This window comes from Calonectris borealis, chromosome 1, assembly GCF_964195595.1.
Source record: "Calonectris borealis chromosome 1, bCalBor7.hap1.2, whole genome shotgun sequence".
NCBI classification, from domain to species: Eukaryota; Metazoa; Chordata; class Aves; order Procellariiformes; family Procellariidae; genus Calonectris; species Calonectris borealis.
This window is the reverse complement of record NC_134312.1, coordinates 18,028,999-18,051,005: the sequence shown is the minus strand read 5'-3', so window position 1 is coordinate 18,051,005 and position 22,007 is coordinate 18,028,999. Positions and strand designations below refer to the sequence as shown.

At 33.1% G+C, this 22,007-nt stretch overlaps 1 protein-coding gene across 6 annotated transcripts in view; it reads right to left on the bottom strand.

The window, feature by feature from the left end:
- The window catches only part of TBC1D22A (TBC1 domain family member 22A), a 184,999-nt gene that overhangs the window by 20,981 nt on the left and 142,011 nt on the right, over nt 1-22,007 (bottom strand). For 3 of the 6 annotated variants that reach the window (XM_075146097.1, XM_075146086.1, XM_075146104.1), the window contains one exon: nt 17,708-17,803. In XM_075146097.1, coding sequence (XP_075002198.1) covers nt 17,708-17,803 — 96 coding nt within the window. Of the gene's footprint in view, nt 1-1,459; nt 1,532-6,085; nt 6,217-17,707; nt 17,804-22,007 lie in introns of those variants that run through there. The other 3 variants (XM_075146114.1, XM_075146123.1, XR_012673024.1) reach the window with 3 other exon arrangements.

Sequence of the window (22,007 nt, the reverse complement as noted above, 5' to 3'; positions counted from 1 at the left end):
ATCAAAATACAGCTTGCCTGAAGAGGTTAACTGAACAAGTGATTCAAGATTGGTTTATGTAACTGCTCTGTTCTTCTCGCTTTGTCAGAATGGTAAATCTGGGTCATCTACAGATTTTTATTATCCGCTATTTTATTAGTGGAAATGCTGAATAGCATCATGCGAATTACTGACTCCCACAGAAGCTCACTAGAAAAACCTCCTCTTGAACACGATTAACTAAAAAATATTTTTTTAGTCCTCCTGGCAGGACATTATATTATGTTTTTGTTGATACTGTTAAATACTATTTAAAAGTTAAAAAAAAAAAAAAAAAGACCACAGTATGAAATCATTATCTTGCACATTTACATCTATCAACCAAATACATAATATCACCAAAGAATAAAATCCAGTTTCACTGTCTTGTCTGTTATCTAATGTAGATTCACTTTTCAGGAATAAAGATAGAAATGAAGCTGTCAGGAATGACACTGGGGTAAAAAAGTTTCATATGTTCTTCTTAACCGATAGTAAGAAAATTGGATATGTAAATGGATAAATAATAATTATTAGAAAAATCCTGGCTGAGTAAAGCTGATAAAGATATTTAATACTTATAATTAAAACTATATCTTTATTATCTTCATGAACATAACAATATTATTTTCTTCTCACACAGTCTTCTGAGATAGATAAATAAAAAATGTCAAAGACAAGGAGAATTTACATGTTACAAGCTTTCCACTAAAATCCATAAAGGAAAATAAAGATAAAGCTATTTTTTCAGACAATATTAATACCTCTTATTATTATTGTTAACTGGACACACTGTGGTCACTAGAAAACCGCAGTCTCTTTACAGTATTGTCCTCTGATATCTTGGAGCTTCCCTATTTAGAGTCTTCCTGAAAACTAGGAAAAGCCTTTGGATAGCACTCTCAAGTGTACAATGATGCCTACCCATGAAGAGAACAAACCCATCACTAAGAAGAGTTCTGATAAGCTATAAGTGATAGATACATTAACAAAAAGTAATTGAGTATTCAAAATCTTCACGGAAGCAAAAATAAATATTTAAGGCTATCCAAATAGCTAAAAATAACCAAAATAATTTTAACTGGAATGGATTTCTTTCTGAAAAGTAAAGAAAACATAAATAAAGTAATAAAATGTCAAATTCTTTCATTACAGTTTCACATTCATGACCTACACTGTATCACTTATTGGTAAGTGATCATGCTGCCACAAGGGAAATGATAACACGCTCAGCAAGACTGAAATAGGACGAGACAGCATCCTTGCAGCCTCAGCGAAGCATGAAGTCAGTCTACTTATGATGACTGGAACCACTCCAACCCTAATGGTACCTCATTTACTTTCTAACATTCTGTTGAGATAGCGAAGTTGCAGTACAGATTTGGAAAGCCACAACAGTCCACTGCTGATTCATGCTGTTAAATCATGCTGTTATTACATTATATTTATGTTGCTATCACATTACTTTATGATGGGAGACTTCATTATGGTCAGAGCCAGGGCAGATGATGAGCTACATGTCAAGAAGAAACAACACTTGTTTGCTCGCATTAAAATATACAAAGTCTATACATCAGATGAAATTAATTCTAGTGATAAAGAAGCATTACAAGTTTCAGATACAGTCACACAGAACTCTATTTCAATGATTATACAAACATACAGGCACATTTTGCCAAATGAAAGATTTAGCTGTTAATCACATGACGACAGCAGTTAAGCTGAGACTATAACAGAGTTCTTACTCTTCTTTTATCCTAAGAGTCTATCTTTAGTTGTTTTCTTTATATCTTCAGGAATTCTGTAGTTTGGATTTTTCTAGTGCTTCTTATGGTGCATCTTCAGCAACTCTATTTACCAACTCATATAATCAAATTATTTGAAAAAGATTGCTAGGAATCTGAACAGCAGGAAAAGGTAATTAATCGTTCCCTTCTATAATTTCAGCCTCTGGACTACTGACAAGATTTTTATCTGAAAAGGCAACACTTTAAAGCCTCTAGATTTTAATACCTGATCTGATGTCAAATGGGTGGATCAGAACATTTCTAAAGAAAATACAGCTGTAGTTGTCATCTATGTAAGATATAGATGATATATCACATAACTTGAAAGACTAAAAAAACCTGTTAAAACTATAAAATATTTTAAAACTGGTACATCTTAATATAGGACCCAATTTGACTTCTAGCAAAGCATCAAAATCCTTGAGTATATGATTATGCTTTTAATTCAGAGTGAACGGGCCAAGAAAGAAAACACATCAGAGCATCAGCTACAAACGTGACCCATCCGCAGTTTAGACACATAGCGAAGGCCACTTTTAGCTGGTCTTCTAACTGCAGCTACTCTTTCCATGATTTTGACAATTACACTCTCCCTTCTCCTCTGCCCCTCCCTGCATCCAGGGTAAAAATGCTCTTACTGCACAGTATGAAAAGTTACTATAAAATTTAGTATAAGCTTCCAGAAATATTACCAATATACAGCAGTAATCTGGAATGGTTTATCATAGTGCCACTGCTTTTATGTTAAACAAACTGAGACATGCATCCTTTAGGAAGATATGTGTGAAAATCATGCAAGTAATGTAAATCTTATTTTTGCACTAAATTTTATCATTTTAGTTAAAGGATTGGGCAGTTAGCTGGAAGGAAACTCTTCTAAATTCACAACATGAGTGAATTAGTAACCAACTGTAGATTAAAAAATACACAATGAAAGCAAGCCCCAACACTGTGGGACTGATTTTTAAAATTTGTTCTTGTACTTCAGGTTTCACAGATACAAGCTAATTAAGAGACGGAAGACACACTGTGTTCAGTGTACAATCCTACTAATATCTTTGGAATCCCTTATCCTCTTTAGTAGTTTTTTTAATAAAGTAAGGATGTCAGTAATGAGAAAGCACAGAATTCAACTGAGTTCCTAGATATTTTGAGTTAGAGAGATGAACTTTTTATCTTCTTCTGTGAAAATAATCATTGACTATAAACAATCATCTGAATAAAAAAAGTCATTGATACGTGGTCACCCTTCAAAACAGAACTAAAACTTAGAGTTTTGCACACAAAAATATCATGAATTAGAATAAGAAATAAGACCTCAGACCTCACTTCGCAGTTGCTCCTTTTTCCAACTACTAAACAATACTGTGCATTGATCACCTTAAGAAATTTCCTATCAAAAACTTTGTATTTGAATTTCTAATTTTGATCAAATCTTCAAATAAATTCTGTTAGTCATTTCATTAGAGAGTATAGTTTTGGCTGCTGAATTTCTTTTGCTGAATATCTAGACTTTAGTTGCTGTGAAATAAACCAGGATATCTTCCCATCTGTTTAAATTTGTGATATCCATTCAATTAGTTAATATATTTTTAGATCATGTCATTTTTCCTTAAGTTACATCTATATTTATTCTGTGTCTAATTCTCTCCCCATTAAGTCTGTAGAAATGGACATTACAAAATAACTGTTAAAACACCTTCCAATTTCATGTTGCCAGCATTAGTAATTTTCTCTTGGTCAACTTTCTCAATTCCATTTGTATTCATCACATCACTTTTAGCTGAATTAGTTTCAGTATAATTTGTTGACACACTGACAGTCTGGCATTGCTTTCCTATAGCAAATGTCCTCTATTATGTAGATATTTTTATCCTAAGGCTCAAATTGTTAAGACAGGCAACTTTACTAAAGACAAAATATGATAATTCTGCAATTAAGACAAACTCAATGTTTACTCTGAGAAAAGAAATAATTTGATGAAACCATTCAAGATGTAGCACAATTGTAACATAGCAAAAATGAAATCTGGTCTGGTAAGAACACGCAATGGAATTTGCAAGAATCAAAAATCCCCTCCAGTTCTGAAAAGCGTACTGTTCTTTTAAAAGGTGATAATTCAAACATCATGGGAAGTTACACATTATGTGCTGTTTCAATGCACAAACCATCGTTGGAAGGTATATAGATGAATACATTAAAAAGCACAGTTGTTTTTTCCAAACAGCATAGGCAGCCTTTTCTGCTTTGGATGTTTTTGGTTGGTTTTTGGTTTTCGTGGTGTTTTGGTTTGGTTTGGTTTGGTTTTTTTTGAAATGAAGGGAGATTCAATATCTGTGAAGTTTTGCCAGTCCTAAAATTTCTGGTTGTAATTTCATTTTCTGTTCCTAGAAAGTCTTATCTGGTTTTGATACCCACTTAAGATCAGCTAACAGCAGCACATCCAGAATGAAACGGCACTTTTTAAAAACAGGGATGATATCAGAATATGGATATAAAAACCTCAGCTCAGCTTTTTCATCTCATTTTCTGCCAGCATCTTATTATGCAGTATTAACAATGATAAGTGTTGGTCTCAACTATAAAATGGAAAGAGTAAAACCTTCACCTCTTGGGAAAATGCTCTGCAAATTACACTTGAATTGCCCTGCATATTTGAAAACATTTTTGGTTTTGAAGCTTATTTATTGAACTTTTATTTTACTGATTCTTAATGTGCCCAAGTGAACATGCTTTGAAAAGAAGTATGATTGTATTTATGTAGCGTGCCTTTGGATCCCTGAGGTCCTACTCAAAATATTCAAAAGACTATGCATTTTTTCTCTCCCTATACAATTTAACTCTTCAACAGTAGCATTTACTAAAAATGATGAGTTGAATTTGTCAAATAACTCAACTGAAGTCAAAACTGAATTATTATTCTGGTTCACTTAAAGGCATCCAGAGGATTACCAAGGAACTACTTTATGGATAAGTGAACAAAAATCAGTCCTTATCCTTGCACCTTTTCCAAAGGCTTATTAGATAAATTATATTCTTCATACCCATTGTATTTTATGTATATACTTTTCATCTCATTCTTTTTTGTAGAATAAGTGAAATAGAATTCTATTTCAATTATAACATACAATGTGATTTTTAGATGCAATCAGAACTACCCAACCATTCCAGCTTCTCACGTAACTGTAATTACAAAATTGTGCCAAAAACGTGATTTAAAAAGTTTAGCAAAAGTTATTTAAATAAACTTATTGACACAATGACTAGATTTGTTAGAGACTGTCAAGAGTCCTCTGTCCCTAAATAGCTTTTTTTCCCTCTTCGTGTGTGATTATCTCTTAAAGATTTTTTGGGGAAAAAGTTTCTTACCAACTTGATTTTGATTAAGTTACTGATTTATGAATCCTAGGACAATATTACATTTTCATAAATCTGGATTCATTGTGCTGTTTGCACACTAGTAGCATTAATGATACGTATTTTTCTGACCACTAGAGATTTGCTAAAGCATTTCACCCTGTATGGTCTGTAGCTGAACATAACAAAACTGTGGATCCTTTGTATCTTGTAAAAAACTTTATTAGTTTTGGGTTTTTTTTAAAAATCTATTATCACCTTGTGTAATATCCTGATAATATGGAGAAACATAAAATACATATGGGTGTCATCAGCTGTAACAATACATCTACAGTTCTGTTAAAAAAAAAACCAAAAACAATAGAACATGTAATCCATATTAGAAACAGCACTGTAAAATTATTTTCTGATGTCAATTAGTTGGATGATAATAAGGTACTTGCAATGTCTATTACACTGTTGTAAAATAACTATTACAGAATTTCATCTTACTTTTTGTAATCACTTCTGAGTCTTTTACTGAAAAGTATAATTCAGCATAGATTAAAACTAGATGTAGTGACAAAGACAGAAACTTACAGAGTTTCTCACTACTAAATACTGATAAAGTAACTGGAGAAATCACTTTATTTAATTTTCATAGGTCCAGTGAGTGACACTTGCATCATTTCTGCTTTGCAGTTTATTCCAACAACAACAGTACAATATGCTACAAAAACCAGCATCAGTTAACCACTGCAACATTTTGACCTTTCTAGGTCAGGATATACAGACTTGGGAAAAAAAAAGTCCAAGCACTGCTCTTCACTTCAGAAAAATGTTGTTATCCATCATTAAATATCTTATGCGTGAATGCTTTAGGAACCCATCAGAATATATGGACCCGAAAACTACTTTCTATAACACTGTTCATAAAGAAACCTCCTTTAAAATGACGATTACACTACATCCAGTCCAGGTCAGTCTCATTCACTCCAAAAGTTGCATTTGCTATTCATTTTTGTTGCTACATCTGGGCCTATTTATTGGGTGTCAGTTCATTCTGCAAGGACAACTTTCAACAAAAACAATTAAGTAAGGGACATAAAGCCATATTAAACATTTTCCTGCAATTAAAACAACAACATTAATGAAAACAATAGAGAAAAAAAGCACTTCATCTAGCACAAATTTCACTAAGCAATTTCCATTAAAAAGTTGAAAATTAATTCCTGGGGCAAATAGGAAAAGCTGACCCATGGCACTCTAAGGTTAATGGGATCAATCCAATCACATTCAAAATACGTAATTTTCAGGGAGTATAATGAAATAAAGATTTTAGTAAACTGCAGAACTTCGCAGATATGTAACAGCTTTAGTCAGCTTTGTAAGATTAAAGTGTTAGGACTCTACAGTTTTTACAGTACACAGAGTTCGAGAAAGAAATTATTACTATGCCATTATTACTGGAATGATCTCAAAGTTCTACATTCAGCTAACTCTCCATGTCCTGTTTTTTGTAATCCTTTTTATTTCCTTCTTCAAGAAATTCTGATTCTGAACAAACTATTATGGTAGATAGTCATGTATCAAGTGGTATGTTGGTAATATTCTTTTTTAGGTTGCTCTGCTAATTAGTCACTATACAAAATGGGTAGTAATGGAAGGGTTTAAAACAAATCAATAAAACATATTAAATCAATTATTGGCAAGAGAATGCAGAATGCTAGTATGATTTTACAGAATAACTATAAATAAAACAAAAATGCACTCTAGGGTTCGCTCAGTTACAGTAAAGGGATAAAATTCGTTACCAAACAAGAATTAAAATTAACATGGTCAGAAGCAGAAACTAGGCATCTTATTGTTCGTACATTTGAAACTCATCTTCCTATTACTACCACATGGATGTGTTTTCCACCAAAACCATATTGTACTCAAGGCTATAATACTAAATTCATTAAACTCAAATAACAATAATAAAAAAATAGAGCTGCACACAAAGGGGGAGGGCTCAGGACTCTCTCATAGCCAAGTAACTCTGCCCCAAAGAATGAATGCATGCTAACGAAACATATACCTTTTCTTTCCCATGAAAACGTTCAAAATTTAAAGGTATCTTTCAAGCAATAAGAATTGTATAGACACTGTGCTTCACAGTTTTTCTCCACACACAGAAAGTTTTAGAAGTGGAATTATGTTCAATATCTCTTTCTATTCAGCAGTCTTCACTGGATTTGCTCCTGGATGCTTCAGAGCCTCCCTCCCTCCTCCTGACTGACAATGTCTCTGGTAACAGTCAGTACTGGCAACAGTATTTGCGCTTGCAAAGACACATTCAAATCTTAAAGGAAGTATTCAAGGAATCTTCAATATTCAGACTAAATGTAGGCATTTAACAGATTAATTCTAATTTCTGCCAATGCCATGTTCCTTTGTAATTAATAGAGTGAAATAAATATTTGCAGAGGGTAGAGTGAGATAAGAAGTGGCTGATTCACGCTCATGTCTTTCCACTGACTACAAACGTAATTTAAAGTGACTTTATTTCTAATTTAGACCTAGCTTACAGGATTGGCTTCATTTCATTAACCCTTAAGCCTAACTACATAATGAAACCCATTTTCAATCTAACTGGTCTCTGTAACATAAATCATATCTACATATAATATTTGTACTGAACTATGGACCTGGTTAACATCTTTCTTTTGTTACTTAAAAGATTAATATTTGAAAAATAAGGAAGACAAATATTAGCTAATGTTGCATATAATTGATTTAGCAAATACAAATGACTGCTAAATTTGTCATACAGTTGCTTTGTTCTTTCTGAAGACCACAGAAAAACATTAGAGTTACAAGTTGGTCCTACTAATATACGTTATTCCAACCTCAGCTGTCATTTACACTAAATCTATTGTCAAAGATTTTGTTCTGCATGAAAGAAGGGGTAGAAGTTAATGAATTGCTGTATATTGCACATGAAATCCAAGCACGAAATTTCACATTCAGTGCTTATATTCCAGCTTTTTAATTTGATGCATCTACAATTGCAACATATTCCCTGACTATCACAAAAGCAAACTATTCTAAAAGTAACTTAATTTGGAACTAACTGAAGAAAAATTCTGTCTAAATGTAATTTTTCAAATGGCATGAACATTTACATAGAGGAAAAAACAGAGTATCCAGAATTATAAATTACTATATCCCTTCTCAAGATTTTTTTTTAATAGTAAACAAATGTAGAAGTGTTATAGACTCACTTATGTACGAATTATTTACTTTCCTGTATATTCACATATTAGATATACTGACATTTCTACAAAATATTACATTCAATGTTAATCATTCTGGGAAAACTGTTCTTTCTGTATCATCTCAGAGAGGCATTAGCATGACATAAGGAGTTTTAAACTTACCTACTAGTAATAACAAAGTAACAGTCTAATATAGCAAATTAAGAAAAATAATGGAGTCAAAATATGTCTCTAAATTGCTCAGATGAGTGACATAAGATTTCTTAAGACCTTGCTTTTCAAGCATACTCCCCACCTACTTGCAAGAAAAGGTGGCTGGCAATCACCGGAAAACAATCCTCTCTATCCTCTTACCTCTTACACATTTCCTCTAGAAACAACCACTACAGCTTTTACAGTGATGTACCTTGTTCCCTTTTAGATGTTCTCAACTAATGTGCTGGGGAAGATATTATGTCCCAAATTTTCAGATTTGCCAAACTGCTGAGTAATAAATGACTTGGTAACAGTCATGAGATTTGAAATTACACTTAAAAGAGGTTTCTAAATCTCTACATTCATAATAAAGAATACAAATATTTATAAAAGATGAAAATAATTAAGAAAATATATTTATTCTACTTATACCAATATCAATACCTGAAGACTCTTGTCCTGTTTCTTATCATCAAGGTTTCACCTTTCTACTTTTCATGCTGTATTCCCAAGAAGAGAATTCCTACTGAAATAGCATGCTGACCCTATAGATCTAGTCTCCTTCAGCAGAGATTTTGAAAATTAATTTCTGTTTTGGCAATCCTATTTCAGTACAAATGAGGGTTTTTTTAAATAATATTCTCTAGAGTAGAACACGAGTCATTTAAAAACTAGACAGATCTCCCAAGGTAAGTCATGGCTGCAGCAATTAGGCTTTTACCTCTTTCCATAAGCAGCTAAATCTACCACCCAAGGACGACTTCTATTTTTGCAAAATTCCTTTGCAAAGGAGAGAGCAAGGCTTAGTTTTCACTGACTCCTGTGATTTATCTGATAATATTAGACTAGTTCACAGCTCAGAGTAACTTCTGAGTTTCAGCAACAAATATATATATTCAAGCTACTTGCAATTCAGTGTCATTGCACTGTAACTTGCAATTTTACTATGTACAACAGTTCCAAATATCTGAGAAGTAACTATGACTTCTGGGAAGGGGAGCTAGATGAAAAGAGGACAACAAACAGATGCGCAGATTTCAAATTCAGATACATAATCCAAAATTTATCTGTATCACTGGAGGTAAGTCAAATATTATTTTAAAAATGTCAGACATGAGTAATGTGTCATTACTATGAACTCTCGGCCTATAAACTTAAGCAAAAGAAAGAAAAAGAGGTGAATTTAAGTATAAAAATATGCACATTGCTAGCTGAATAAAAAATAAACCAAAAGTGGTTTTGTTTTGGTTTGGTTTTTTATGATTTCTATTCTCAGCTTTGCATTGAAAGCCAAGCTTTTTTGAGGAAAAATAGGCCTAGTGTCTCATCAGAAGAAAAAGGATCACAGAAGGCCACACTGAAGTTTCAGAGATAAGAAAGGGTAGTGTTAGGAGTTTTATTTCCTTTTTCATGCTTCTTAAATCATTTTTAGTGTACTACATAAACTGATCAGAATCTTCATGTAACTTTCTAGACAGAGGGCAACTCCTCCTCCTGGTACAAGGCAAGCACCACTAGTTTCTCAAAGTTAAAAGAAGGATGCTGTACAGTCTATCTGTTATATTTTAGTTTAATATTAAAATTTTGAGACAATAATTTCTGTGGGACAAAACTTGTATTTCTAAGACTGTACGATAAAATGTCTCTGCATTTAATTTACAATATATTCACATGTGGAGATCAAGTCAAGATAGTCATGATAATCAAAAGATGCAGAAGCTTTTGACTAAGTTGAGTAGGTTTGTTAACAGAACAGTTAAATTGAGACTATAATAGCTGAAGTCAGGACCAATGGACAAAAACATAGGACCTGATGTTTTTCCCCTATAAATCTGTATTTAGATACAACTTTTACCAGTCACCTCATTCTTTGTTGATTAAGCTCTTTGCATGCAAAAGTAGTGTCAGTAATTTTATTATTGTAAGTTGGCTCTTCTGAATGCAAATGATTTAACAGTGCTAACTCCCAGTCGTCCCAGTACTCAGAGATTAAGGAGCAACCTCATCAGATTGCTAGCTATGATGTTCAAAGTCTATGACAGCGGACCTTCCAGTTTCTTGCAACACACAACGATATATTGAATGTCTTCCAAAAGTGCTCACGGTAGGGAATAAAATGACAGCAATGTTAATAGTCGGGCTCTTTAAAGTTAGAAGGATTTCCACGTTCACAGTCCTTAGCTCTTTACAGGTTTTGGTACATTCACAGAAAAGACCCTGTTAGTTTCCATATATGGAAGTGTGAGGGCGCAGGATCCAGAACCACAAAACCATCTAATCGTAGAGCTCAGAAAGAAGAGGGGTAAACACTCCTCTGTTCAGAAAACTAATCTGTTCAGAAACATTACTTTTTTTTTTTTTTTAATTGAGAAACATGTATTTTTACTGCAGTAGCAACAGGAACTAAGTTTCCAGCACAGTACACACCAAGATGCTAAATTAAAAATATGTTTATTAGTTATGCCTCATATCATACGAAGTCAGAAATCCTGTACTTTAATGCAGAAAAAGTAACTATTTAAAAACTCAGATCATAAACTAGGAACAAAATCACAAAAGATTAAGGAAACCTGTACTACTGTAGTTGAGCATAAATAGATGGTATAAAAACATGTTTCTGATATATGACATGTTTCTATAGTAGATAATCACTGGGAGGAATATTAATATTAAACTTTTTAAACTAAAGCCTATTACACATGCAGTTATGAATTGAATTTGTCTTCCAAGCATCTTGTTATTCAGACGCCTCTGTAACTATCTACTAATCCCATTTTTAGGGTGGAAAGTTACATTATTTAACTTGTGTAGCTGTAGCAAATATACACTCTGACAAGGGCATAGAATCAGATTAGTCTTTGTTTAAAACGTTCTCTTTCAAGTGATTTTAGTTCACATACAAGCATCTACTTTAATATAAATGTTAGTTCATATGAAAAGTGAAATAAAAAATACACCCGTAATAAATGTAACAGTCCAAATGCTGATAAATGCAAGCTCCAGACTCCTTTGTGATTGCATACAAAGTCTGTAATACTGTAATGAAGAAAACTGGCAGACCAGTCCAAGAATGAAATAAGGAGACAATATGCTCATCACCTATATGGTTCCTAGAAAACATTTCTAGGGAATAAGAACAAGCATTTTCAATAGCTCTGTTTTTAAACTGTTCTGATTATTTCAGACTTTCATGTTGAATATTAATATCATTTAATATAGGTGTGAAATCCTCTGCAAGAAAGATAATCTGCTTTTTTTTTTTTTTTAATTTGACATTAGGCCTGAAGTAATACAAGCCAGTAACATTTAGATGCCAAGGGTTCACTCATAAAAATAGAGTATTATTCCTCTATTTCAGGGAATAACATAAAGCTTCAGGAACTTTGGAATCTAATAGCCAGAAAACAGATCACAGGTAGAAACAATTGCCTTCGCACCCCAAAAATGCTGACAAATATGAGAAAAAAGACTAAAAGGGCAAGCTCACGTGCTAAACGAGACTTGAAATATCAGTAGTGTATTCTTACTATAAATCAGAAGATATGAACCTGGGCCTTCTCTACTCTTACGTGAAATAAGGGAGTGAAATATTCAAGTGAGCTGAGATTTAGGAAGAGTGGTAGGTAGTAGTGAACCTTCTAACCCTGCACTGATTCTAAGTAATTGTTAAAGACAGAGGAAAGGCAAAAAACCCCAAAGGTGTTGACAGTGCTCACTCCATCACTAAGCTAAGATGCACTTCAGTGTCACCCTGTATCTGACTTTCATTCAAATGCATGCACTGTGAAATATTTCACTATCCTCTGAAACAGGCATCCATCTTAAAACTAACTTATACAAAACCTAAGATTTAATCTAAGAATAAACCTGACATCAACTTCATAAGACTAACATTTACATAAGTAATAACAATAACCTTAATCTCCTTAAAATTTTATTGACCATATCATGTAGGAAAGATGGTGGTTCACATTAACATTTGAACTAACATTAGCTTTTAATACTTCACCATTATTAAACATTTGAAAAAAATCAAGAGCACTTATCTAAACTTTAATAGGACAGACAATTGTGCACACATTCATTTTGGTTACGAGGTCAATAAGGCTTACTCCCTAGTATTTATATAAAACAATTATTAAAGAATCATTATTTTAAAGATTATGTAAATCAGAATAAAGAACAGTCACTACCCCGAAGATTTTATGGCTCGAGTATAAAACAAGAGACAACCAATTGACAGAAAAGTAAAAAAAAGCAACACGAAACTAGTCAATGTGACTGTAAGTGCTATTAACAGACTCAAGCCTACCTGTCAATTCTATTCCGGGTATTGCAGAAAAACAGAACTTACATAAGGATTTAGAGGAAAGTAACTGAGTATCTGTATTAGGTGCTCCATTTAAGTAAGACGGTCAACCTGGGAGATAGCAGATACTTTCTTGCGAGCTCAAGTGCGTGATGAAGCTGTCATCATTGGATGATAAACTGGCAGTCAGCATCTCAACATTGAATATGAGGTGACATGTAAGGTGTCAGTATTAGTCCATTAAAGGCCTTGAAAGAGAAAGCATCTAAGTTTTCCTTGGTGCTATAACGGAAAGGGAGCTAAAGGAGATGCAAAGCAAGAAAAAATGATGGACTGAAAAATGATCTTTACAGCTTCTTTGCAGTCTGGGTGAATATAAATGAAGCAAAAATGCATTTGTCAAAGCCAAAGAAAAGGACACTGCAGTAATAAAGATGTGGGTTGATGACAGCATGGGTGAAAATGTCTGTCAGACAGACAGAAAAGCCTGTACCTTAGAATCGTGAAGAAGAAAAAATCTGCAAGACAGATTCCTTACCACAACATATTGAATATATTTTTATAGCTTAGCTATGTCAACAAAATGATAACTTACTTAAACTGAAAATTTGGACTAAATCTCTAACATCCAACAGTTAAACCAGTATCAGACCAACATTACTATTAGCTTATATTCAGTTTGACAGCTGAATCTAGTCCCTGAAGTCCTGTTTCCTTACAAATCTTTCAGATATCCTGTACACGACACCATTAAGCTCAACAGCCATATTTTCTATTAATATTTTAATTCTAAACATGCTCAAAATCACACTTGAATATTTTATCACTTAACAGCATCAACCATTCTTCTCAGGAATTCAGGAAAATTTTGGAGTTATAGCTGTAGTTAGGAAATTAATAACAGTAAGTCAAAGTCTAAGATATGCTGATGAATAGAAAGGTCTTCATTAATTGTGTCTAATTATTTAAGCTTAGATAGTAGAAATGAAATTAATTTCACATTCACATTGCATTCACATCGCAAGTCATACTTTATCACACTAAAAAAATGATTGTATTTTTATCTGTATTAAACTTGCTACTTTTTTTCTTTTTTTAATCTGACACTGGTATGGAACCAGTGAATTAACACAGAACATTTATACCATCAATGGAAATATCATAAGCCAAGAATGACCCGTTTGATCCTATAAAACATCACATTGATTACAAAGGAAAATCTGAGCCAGGATTAAAAGGTCTTCCATTTACTGTCTGCCCATTGCGTTCTCTGTTCCCCCATATGTGAAGTAAAATCTGCTAATCTGAAGTATGAATAGACCTACAGTTACCCAAACTAGCTTTCTGTACCTGGGTTTGTGGAGCATCCTAAGTAGGAAAAGCGGACTCTCTCTCTCTCGAAGTGAGTACCATGAGAGAATAACAAGCTCTAACTATACTATCATTCTTTTCAGCAATATTAATCTTTGTATTATACATGGGCATGAAATATTTAAAATGTCTATCTAAAAACATATCACTATAGTTTCACCGCTATGAAAAAGTGACCCTGGGAAATTTCAAAATTGCATGTAATAATTTTTGCCCTCATTACATAGCATTGCATCACATAGCCTATTGCATTACATAGCAAATTTCAAAATGGGATCAAAGCTTACTGATACCTTTATTGAGCAACACAAAATGCTAGCAACTATGAACTCCTAGCAAAACAAAAAAGTTTGACATTTTCCCCCTCCCCAGCTTCCTAAAATCAAATGTTTTCTCTTGGGACACTGCAGTTTGAAATAGTTGTCCTTCGTTTGCCATTGTGCTGTATTTTACAATAGTCGGACAAGAACAATTTATAAGGACATGGACAAGTGGCATGGAATAATCTGTGGAAAGTCAAGAGGTGCCAGTTTTCATAAAGCAGAGACATTGGACAAATTCTATAAATAACGTTGTAAATTGCTCCAGATTTACATACAAAGCATCACCTTTCTTCCTCACTTGTCTATTGCCAAAACTTATGCTAACCTGCAAGTCTCATGTTTCAGAGGAGGCCTACAATGGTATCTTTTCAAATAGATGGCAGTAAGAACAATAACTTGTTCAAACAGATTAAAATGAACACAACTTCTATCACGACTAGATTATCATCTTGCAGTAATAAAATTATTCTGTTCTTTCAAACATGAAAAATAGGGGACTAGCATGAACACAGTTTTACACACTTCTGTTACAACTTTACATATACACGATTATTTATATACATATATATAATATATACATTATTATTTCAACATGTGGAGGCCTGAACTGGCTTCTTCCTCTATTTCCCTCATCAAAATCTATTTCCTTTGATATAATAATACTTAATTCTACAAATGTAAACCAAGTACCAAGTAGTTTTCAGGTTTTATCACTCTGTAGTATTAGTCCAGCCAGCCTAACTCCTTTCATTGCAAAATTTCTTTCTCTGCTACACAACAATACAGAAAAAAAACCCAAAACAAAACAAAACCCACACACAATGCTGTCTGTAATAAGGAACTACTATCATGCACAGCTGAACATTTAGTATATAAGTCTATTAATTAATATCTGTTCATATAAGGAAGAGTAAACACCACATACTTTCACTCATTGCTTAGGTTGTAACAAGACATATTTAAAAGAATGGAAATAAATATCTTAAGGGCAAAGATTATTTCCTATCATTGTCCAGTCAGTAACATTACTGATAATATACTTCTTCCAATAATACGAAAAAAGTATTGCAAAACCAACTCCTTTAAAATTGGCCTTTCAAAACCTGCTCAGTGTCTCAGCTGGCATATCACCACATCTGATGTTCTGGGGAAATTATTCTGCCTTAAAATTCCTGTGAGGCTTTTAATTCTACTGAAAGAGGTCAAACAGACATGTAAAAGAAAAGCTGGAGTTTTTACAGTTAGTACTAAAGAACCAGACCCTCCGACTGACAATTAGGAGAGACTTGCCTGCAGGAAAACAAATTCAACGCACACTATTTGCAAGAGAAATGACTGGATGCATGTTTCGATGTTTCTTGATGTAGTCTACAGAACACAAAATTTCAGTACAAAATGCACTATAACTATGACTTCTCAATAATGTGAATTCAATGCAATCAGAGTACTCCAACAGCACATACTGAACTTCCCAGTTTTTCAAGTTTAAATGCCTATTACTTGAGCTACTACTTTGAAGACTAGGCAATGGTCTACAGCTATTATTAACAAAGCGGAAGAATAATAGTTTTTATTCTTGCCTGTGAGAGAGAAGTATCGTTTGGAGAATTGATAACACTTTAGTTTAGTCATTTTAAAAGGTCATGTTACACAATAAAGAAGGCCAAGCCTTTTAGTGATAACATATGATAGTGATAAAACTAGCACTAGTTTACAGATCCTCAAAATTACTAATCGCATTTCTATGTTGCAAGCAAGCTAAAGCAGTCTGATAAGTGTGTTCCAGTGTGTTCCTGATTTATGTACTTTATAGTCTAGTTTACATAGCTTATAAAGAAATTAAACCATAAAGAAATACCTTAATTATTAAATAAGTAAACAAATCTGAATATATGTAAGGAGAACAAAACAAATCATAGTACTATACCTTGGGATTATTATTTACTTTAAACATAGTTGTAATAGATTCGGTAGAGAGGGGGAAATCATGAACTTTGGTGCAGGAATTCAACAGGAAAAATTTAATAGGGAGGATTAACAGTGAACAATTGTAGTTGAGAGGCATCGCTGCCAACATTAAAGATGTTTTTGACAAAATACCGTAAATTGAGACAATCTGACAGTGTTAGCAGGTAGCATAAATTAAAGTTGTTATGTTGTGCCCTTAGGCATTTATTTATTGCAAAAATAGGCAACGACAGTTAAAGTGCTCCGAATAAATCGTTTTATGAAGAAAGATAAAATAGATTGAAGCAATACACAAACTTACACAATGGTTCATTTGTACAGGGCAACAGAGTTCAGTCAGCTGCAGAGAAAATAAGCTGGTAACGGGCCATTTCCCCGGGGCAGGCAATGGTGTGGGCTTTGCAGCATGATTTGTTTACAGTCAGCCTGTAAACAGGACTTAACGCCTTTCAAGCATTGCATGTGTATCATAGGGTAAAATTCAATATAAAATATTTCTATGGAAGTGAACTGTCACCTGAACTTCTACAGGGGTATGCAAATGATTCTCCTATTTACCATATTCAAATCCCATTCCAAACAACTCCCTGATACGTTCTTTGCTGGAAAAATGTAAGGTTTTGAAATGTAGAGACCTGCAGTAAATACTCTTACAGTCCTTTTACTTCCCACTGAAAAACAGGCTCCTTATTTTAAAAGGCTGCTTGCCTAGCTTTTTTGAAAGAATGAACATCACCTTGTTAGAGTGTGCTGTTACATAATACAGCTGAGAAAGTATATATCGGTAACTCCAGTGATGCATTTAAGATTAAAAAAAAAATCCACTTTCCTTTTCAGAAAATCTCTTTGTGAAATACCAAGGCTTTACTTGTAACAGCATCTCCAGAAATCATCTTCTCAAAGTCTGTCTCAGTTAAAACAGCATTTTTTTTCCAGAGTGGACAAAGAAAATACATCTCCTATTGCTTATAGTCCATCACTTCAGGTCTAACAGTTTTGGAGCAACTCTAACAAACAGTCAGACACTGTCAGTCTTGCTGCAACTGCTACTATTTTGTCATAAATTCATCCCCAAGTAATGCTAAGAAGCTAAATTTAATAAATACCACCCTGTGCTTGAAAAATATCCCCTTCACTTACTTGAAAATCTTTCTCTTCCAGGATCTCTTTCCTCCACCTGACAAGGAAGGCAGCACAGACGTACAAGTGGAAGTGAGAAAAACCCTCTGGTTCAGACTAGAAAAAAAAAATTAAATTGTCATTTCAATACACAAATAATAATTTTGATCACCATACACCCCAAGTGTATTTTTATGGCATTCACTACTAACTACAAATGTCAGCTAAATCCTTCTCTCTTCATATCACAAACATGTATGCATTTCATCTATGCCAAACCTATTCATAGGTATTATCCGTAATGGGAATTAAGGTGAGGTATGCATTTCTCATATTTAAATTCATTCTTTGCAGCTTTGTTTCTTCCATTTCTGATGTTATCCATTAGCTTATATCTGGCATAAAATACTGTACTGTCTAGCTCAATATTGTGGCACGAATGTATGGATTAAGAGCAAACTCTTAATGGAGATGAAGCATACACAGTTTCATTTTATACTAGTAGCTTTTTCATTATAAATTCTGCTATAGGAAATTATTAAACATTTTAAAAAATATACAACTTGTTCTGTATTTGATTGAATTAGAGGTTTTTACTAAAGGAAAAAAATCTACTCCTTGTAACACAAAACATTTACAACTCAGATTTGTATTCAGATTTGCAGCTTTCTGTTCAGCCGAAACCAGGACATAGTTCAAGTCAGCAGATTCAGCCACTTTGTAAAACTCCCCCTAGAAATTAAGATTTTATAACTACACCTAAGTGTTTAGAAAAATTTGTGATCCTACTTTTAAGAGACTTCACTAAGTTTTCTTATATTACCAAATTAATCTTACATTTTATTTTCTATACCACTGAGAACTGAAAAAATAATTATGATATTTAATTAGCAATGTGATGACTGTGAACTAATGCTACGTAAAATTTCATTAAAATAACATTTAAAAATAATAATTATAAAATTAAGCTACATAATCTGACAAATGTAGGGATAGTTAAATGCCGATATCTAAATAATTTATAAGATCTAACTGTAGCGCTTTAACAGTATAGCAAATTTTTTTTCATAATCTCTACTGGTCATTTCAAAACTGCCATTTACTCTTTAGAAAAATACAGTGTTCTGCTCAAGTGAACTGAAACAACTTCTTATGTAAAACATAACTTGACAAAATGTCTATTTTATTGCTATTTAACCTAGAAGAGCATGGTATTTAAAATATTAATATTTGTAACAGTGCAATAAAGTAACCTTATGCTATCACAAGTGGAGAAGGAAAAATATTCTCCTCCTCCTACTTTTCCTTCTCCTCTACCTTTGACTGATAGAAGTGCGTAGTGTACTACAAGGGGATCATCCTGTCTACCAAATAGGCAAGAGTCAAGAAAAGAGGTAATACCAATTTTTTGCAGGGAAGTTTTTAAGTTTAAAAGTGTAGTTGGGACTGAAAATAGGAATCAGTTAATTTTGGAACCGGAAAAGGAAGATTCTGATTATAAGATCCTGTGATATTTTTCCTACTCTAGGAAAACACTGTTCTTGAATAACATGACTTGAATAACATTGTAAAATCCCAGGACAGACAAAACATACGGTAATTTTAACTAGACTTCTCTCTCGAGTTTGTCTTAATCAGAAAAAACAAAGTAGAGTCCAATTTACAATATTAAAGTTAGAGTTTTACAGAATCATGTATTGACTACCATCCCCCTGAAAAATCCATAAAAATCTTTTATTTTAGTGTTGGCATTTCTCTTGGGATGGAAAGTTAACATATATAAAAGCATAAAATGGTATCTCAAGAAGACATACTTGTAAGCAAAGTTCTGCTACCACTTATCATATCAGATACTATTGTGGCAATATGTAAATAATCAACCACAACTCTAAAAAATGAAGAAAGCCAATTCTACGAAAACAACCCTCTTCCTACTTTATTGTGTAAATAAATTTACAGAACATGCAGTATTTTTTAAAATTCAGCCTTTGATAATATAACATTTTCATCTCTAAAATAAGAAAAAATATTTTAAAAATTTTAAAATTAAGTATAGAAACAGTACTTGTGGTCTATTTTTCTCAGCATTGAGCTGCAACCAATTTCTCACTTTTAACATGAATTTTAAAAATGTCCTTTCAAGTAGAAGCCTTTAATCACACATGAAAAGTTCCTATTATTTTGGAATACACAACATAATCTCATAAAAGTGACAACCTTTCTTCAAATTTGGAAGGCAAACAGGGTAGCAAGGTCCAAGGAAAATAGACTGTGTTTAAGACTAAGTCAACAGTCTGTACAAGAAAACACCAACACATTTTCCAGAAGGCCACTCTGAAGTATGTGCTGTCACTGGTGAAGACTTTCTGGCACAGTAAGAACCAGCTCAGTTCATCCTTACCTGGTGAACTATGTTTTGTGTTTAGACCTACTTCAAAGAATGGGTAACTGAAGAGCATAGCACCAGTCTGAGCACTTGCAATCAAATAGGAAAGCAGGGAAGAAGAAAAATTGTGGTTACAGGATGGAGGCAAATAAAGCTGGATTGAAATTGCTGAACAGATAAAGAAAAGTACAGAAATACTGCTGAGGATAGATTAAGAAAGAGGAAGACTATTTTTGCAGATGAAGAAGCAGGAAGACTGAATAGTCCGCAGGTAGGAAAATTTCATTTAAAATAATAATTGTTCATCAGGATATTTTATGTATTGGATTATTTGTTATCCTACCTGAATACAATAAAGGTTTACATTTCTTTAATTACATGACATTAGCAAGAAAGAGGGAATTGAAAGGAACTTGGTTTGGTATTAATAAATACTAATCCTCCTTTCTTCTCCTCACTCCTCCAATATTATATAAGCTCTTGAAAAGGGGGAAAAGGGGGTAGGATTAAAGAAATCTGTCTGAAAGCAGCATTTTAACTTTCAAAGTCAATTTGCAGTAGCTGTTGGCAAAATTGTTTACTTTGCTCTCTCTTACATTGACTCACAAAACAGTATTACATAGGTAGTCAAATTAGATCACCAGAGTATTCTTTTTTCTGATAATAACCTAAGATTCTGATTTTAAGCCCAAGAATTCATTCTATTATCACATAATAAAGAAAATTCTTCCATAGCCAAAAAGTCAAGATAAGCGGCTTAAAAAAAAATTAAAAGCAAAACATCCTAAAAATCTGCAATATTGGAAATTGAAAATGTTTTTGAGGAATTGCAGAAAAAATATCTGGAAGTATATAAGAATCTGTACTTTTTCTTGAGATTTTTCTGTCCAACCTTTTTTTTTTCCCCAATACAATTTTCTTCAGCTCTTTTAAATGAAACCAAATAGGTTTAAATATGCAATTCATTAGCAAAAAAATGCATATCCCCCTATAGATTTAAAAATTCATCATGCTTCAGAGATAAGTCTAGGCTACAAAGTATTTCCAACGGATAGTTTTAGACAGTTTTGGAAATTGAGTAAAACAGCTAATGTATAATTGCCTTTCCTAACACCTGCTACCTATTATACTTTTCCATTTGTAGCTTTTGAAGTTACGAACAGTTTGATCTCTAAATGTACAGAAATGCACACTACCAGCTAAAAGCTATTTAAAATCAAATATAAACAATGACCTTGATTTAAATATTTTAGCAAAAGATCTCAAGACAGATGTACAACCTTCCAGAAGACTTATTCTGAACATATTACAGATGACTCAGAGCACATTATCTAAGAACCATCTGTCATTATCAATAAAAATCAATTAGATTGTTAACATCACAAATATCTCATTGCCCTGCAAATGCTGGATCTCCTCTGCAGCTGAAATGAAAGGCATTCTTTATATTGCACTCCCCAAACTTCTTGAATTAGACAATCACTGAAAGAATGCAAATTTTGTTGTATGACTAGACTAATTATTGTCTAGTCAACAATTAGTCTAACCTGGATACCTCAGTATTTAGGGAGGGTAATATCTCATGGTATTATATCTGTTGATAGAGTAAATACAATACGCGATTATTTTTGAAGTACTCAGGATGATTAAAGCTATGAAATCGTGCCAGCGTTAGGTATTAAACCACACACAAATAATGGCTCAGACACAAAGACTTCCAAACACTTCATGATTACAGATGAATAAAGCAACTTCAAGCAATTCAGTTTTTACTATATTACAAAGAGTAGATAGTTTAGCTGTAAAGAGGTTTAAGTAATTTTTCCAAAAATATCCAAGCAATCTATGGCAAAAAAAAGAGAAAGAAGCCAGTGCAGGATCATCATGGAAAGTGGAATATGTTGGCTGCTCCGTCAAGATTTGCCTCTTCCATCA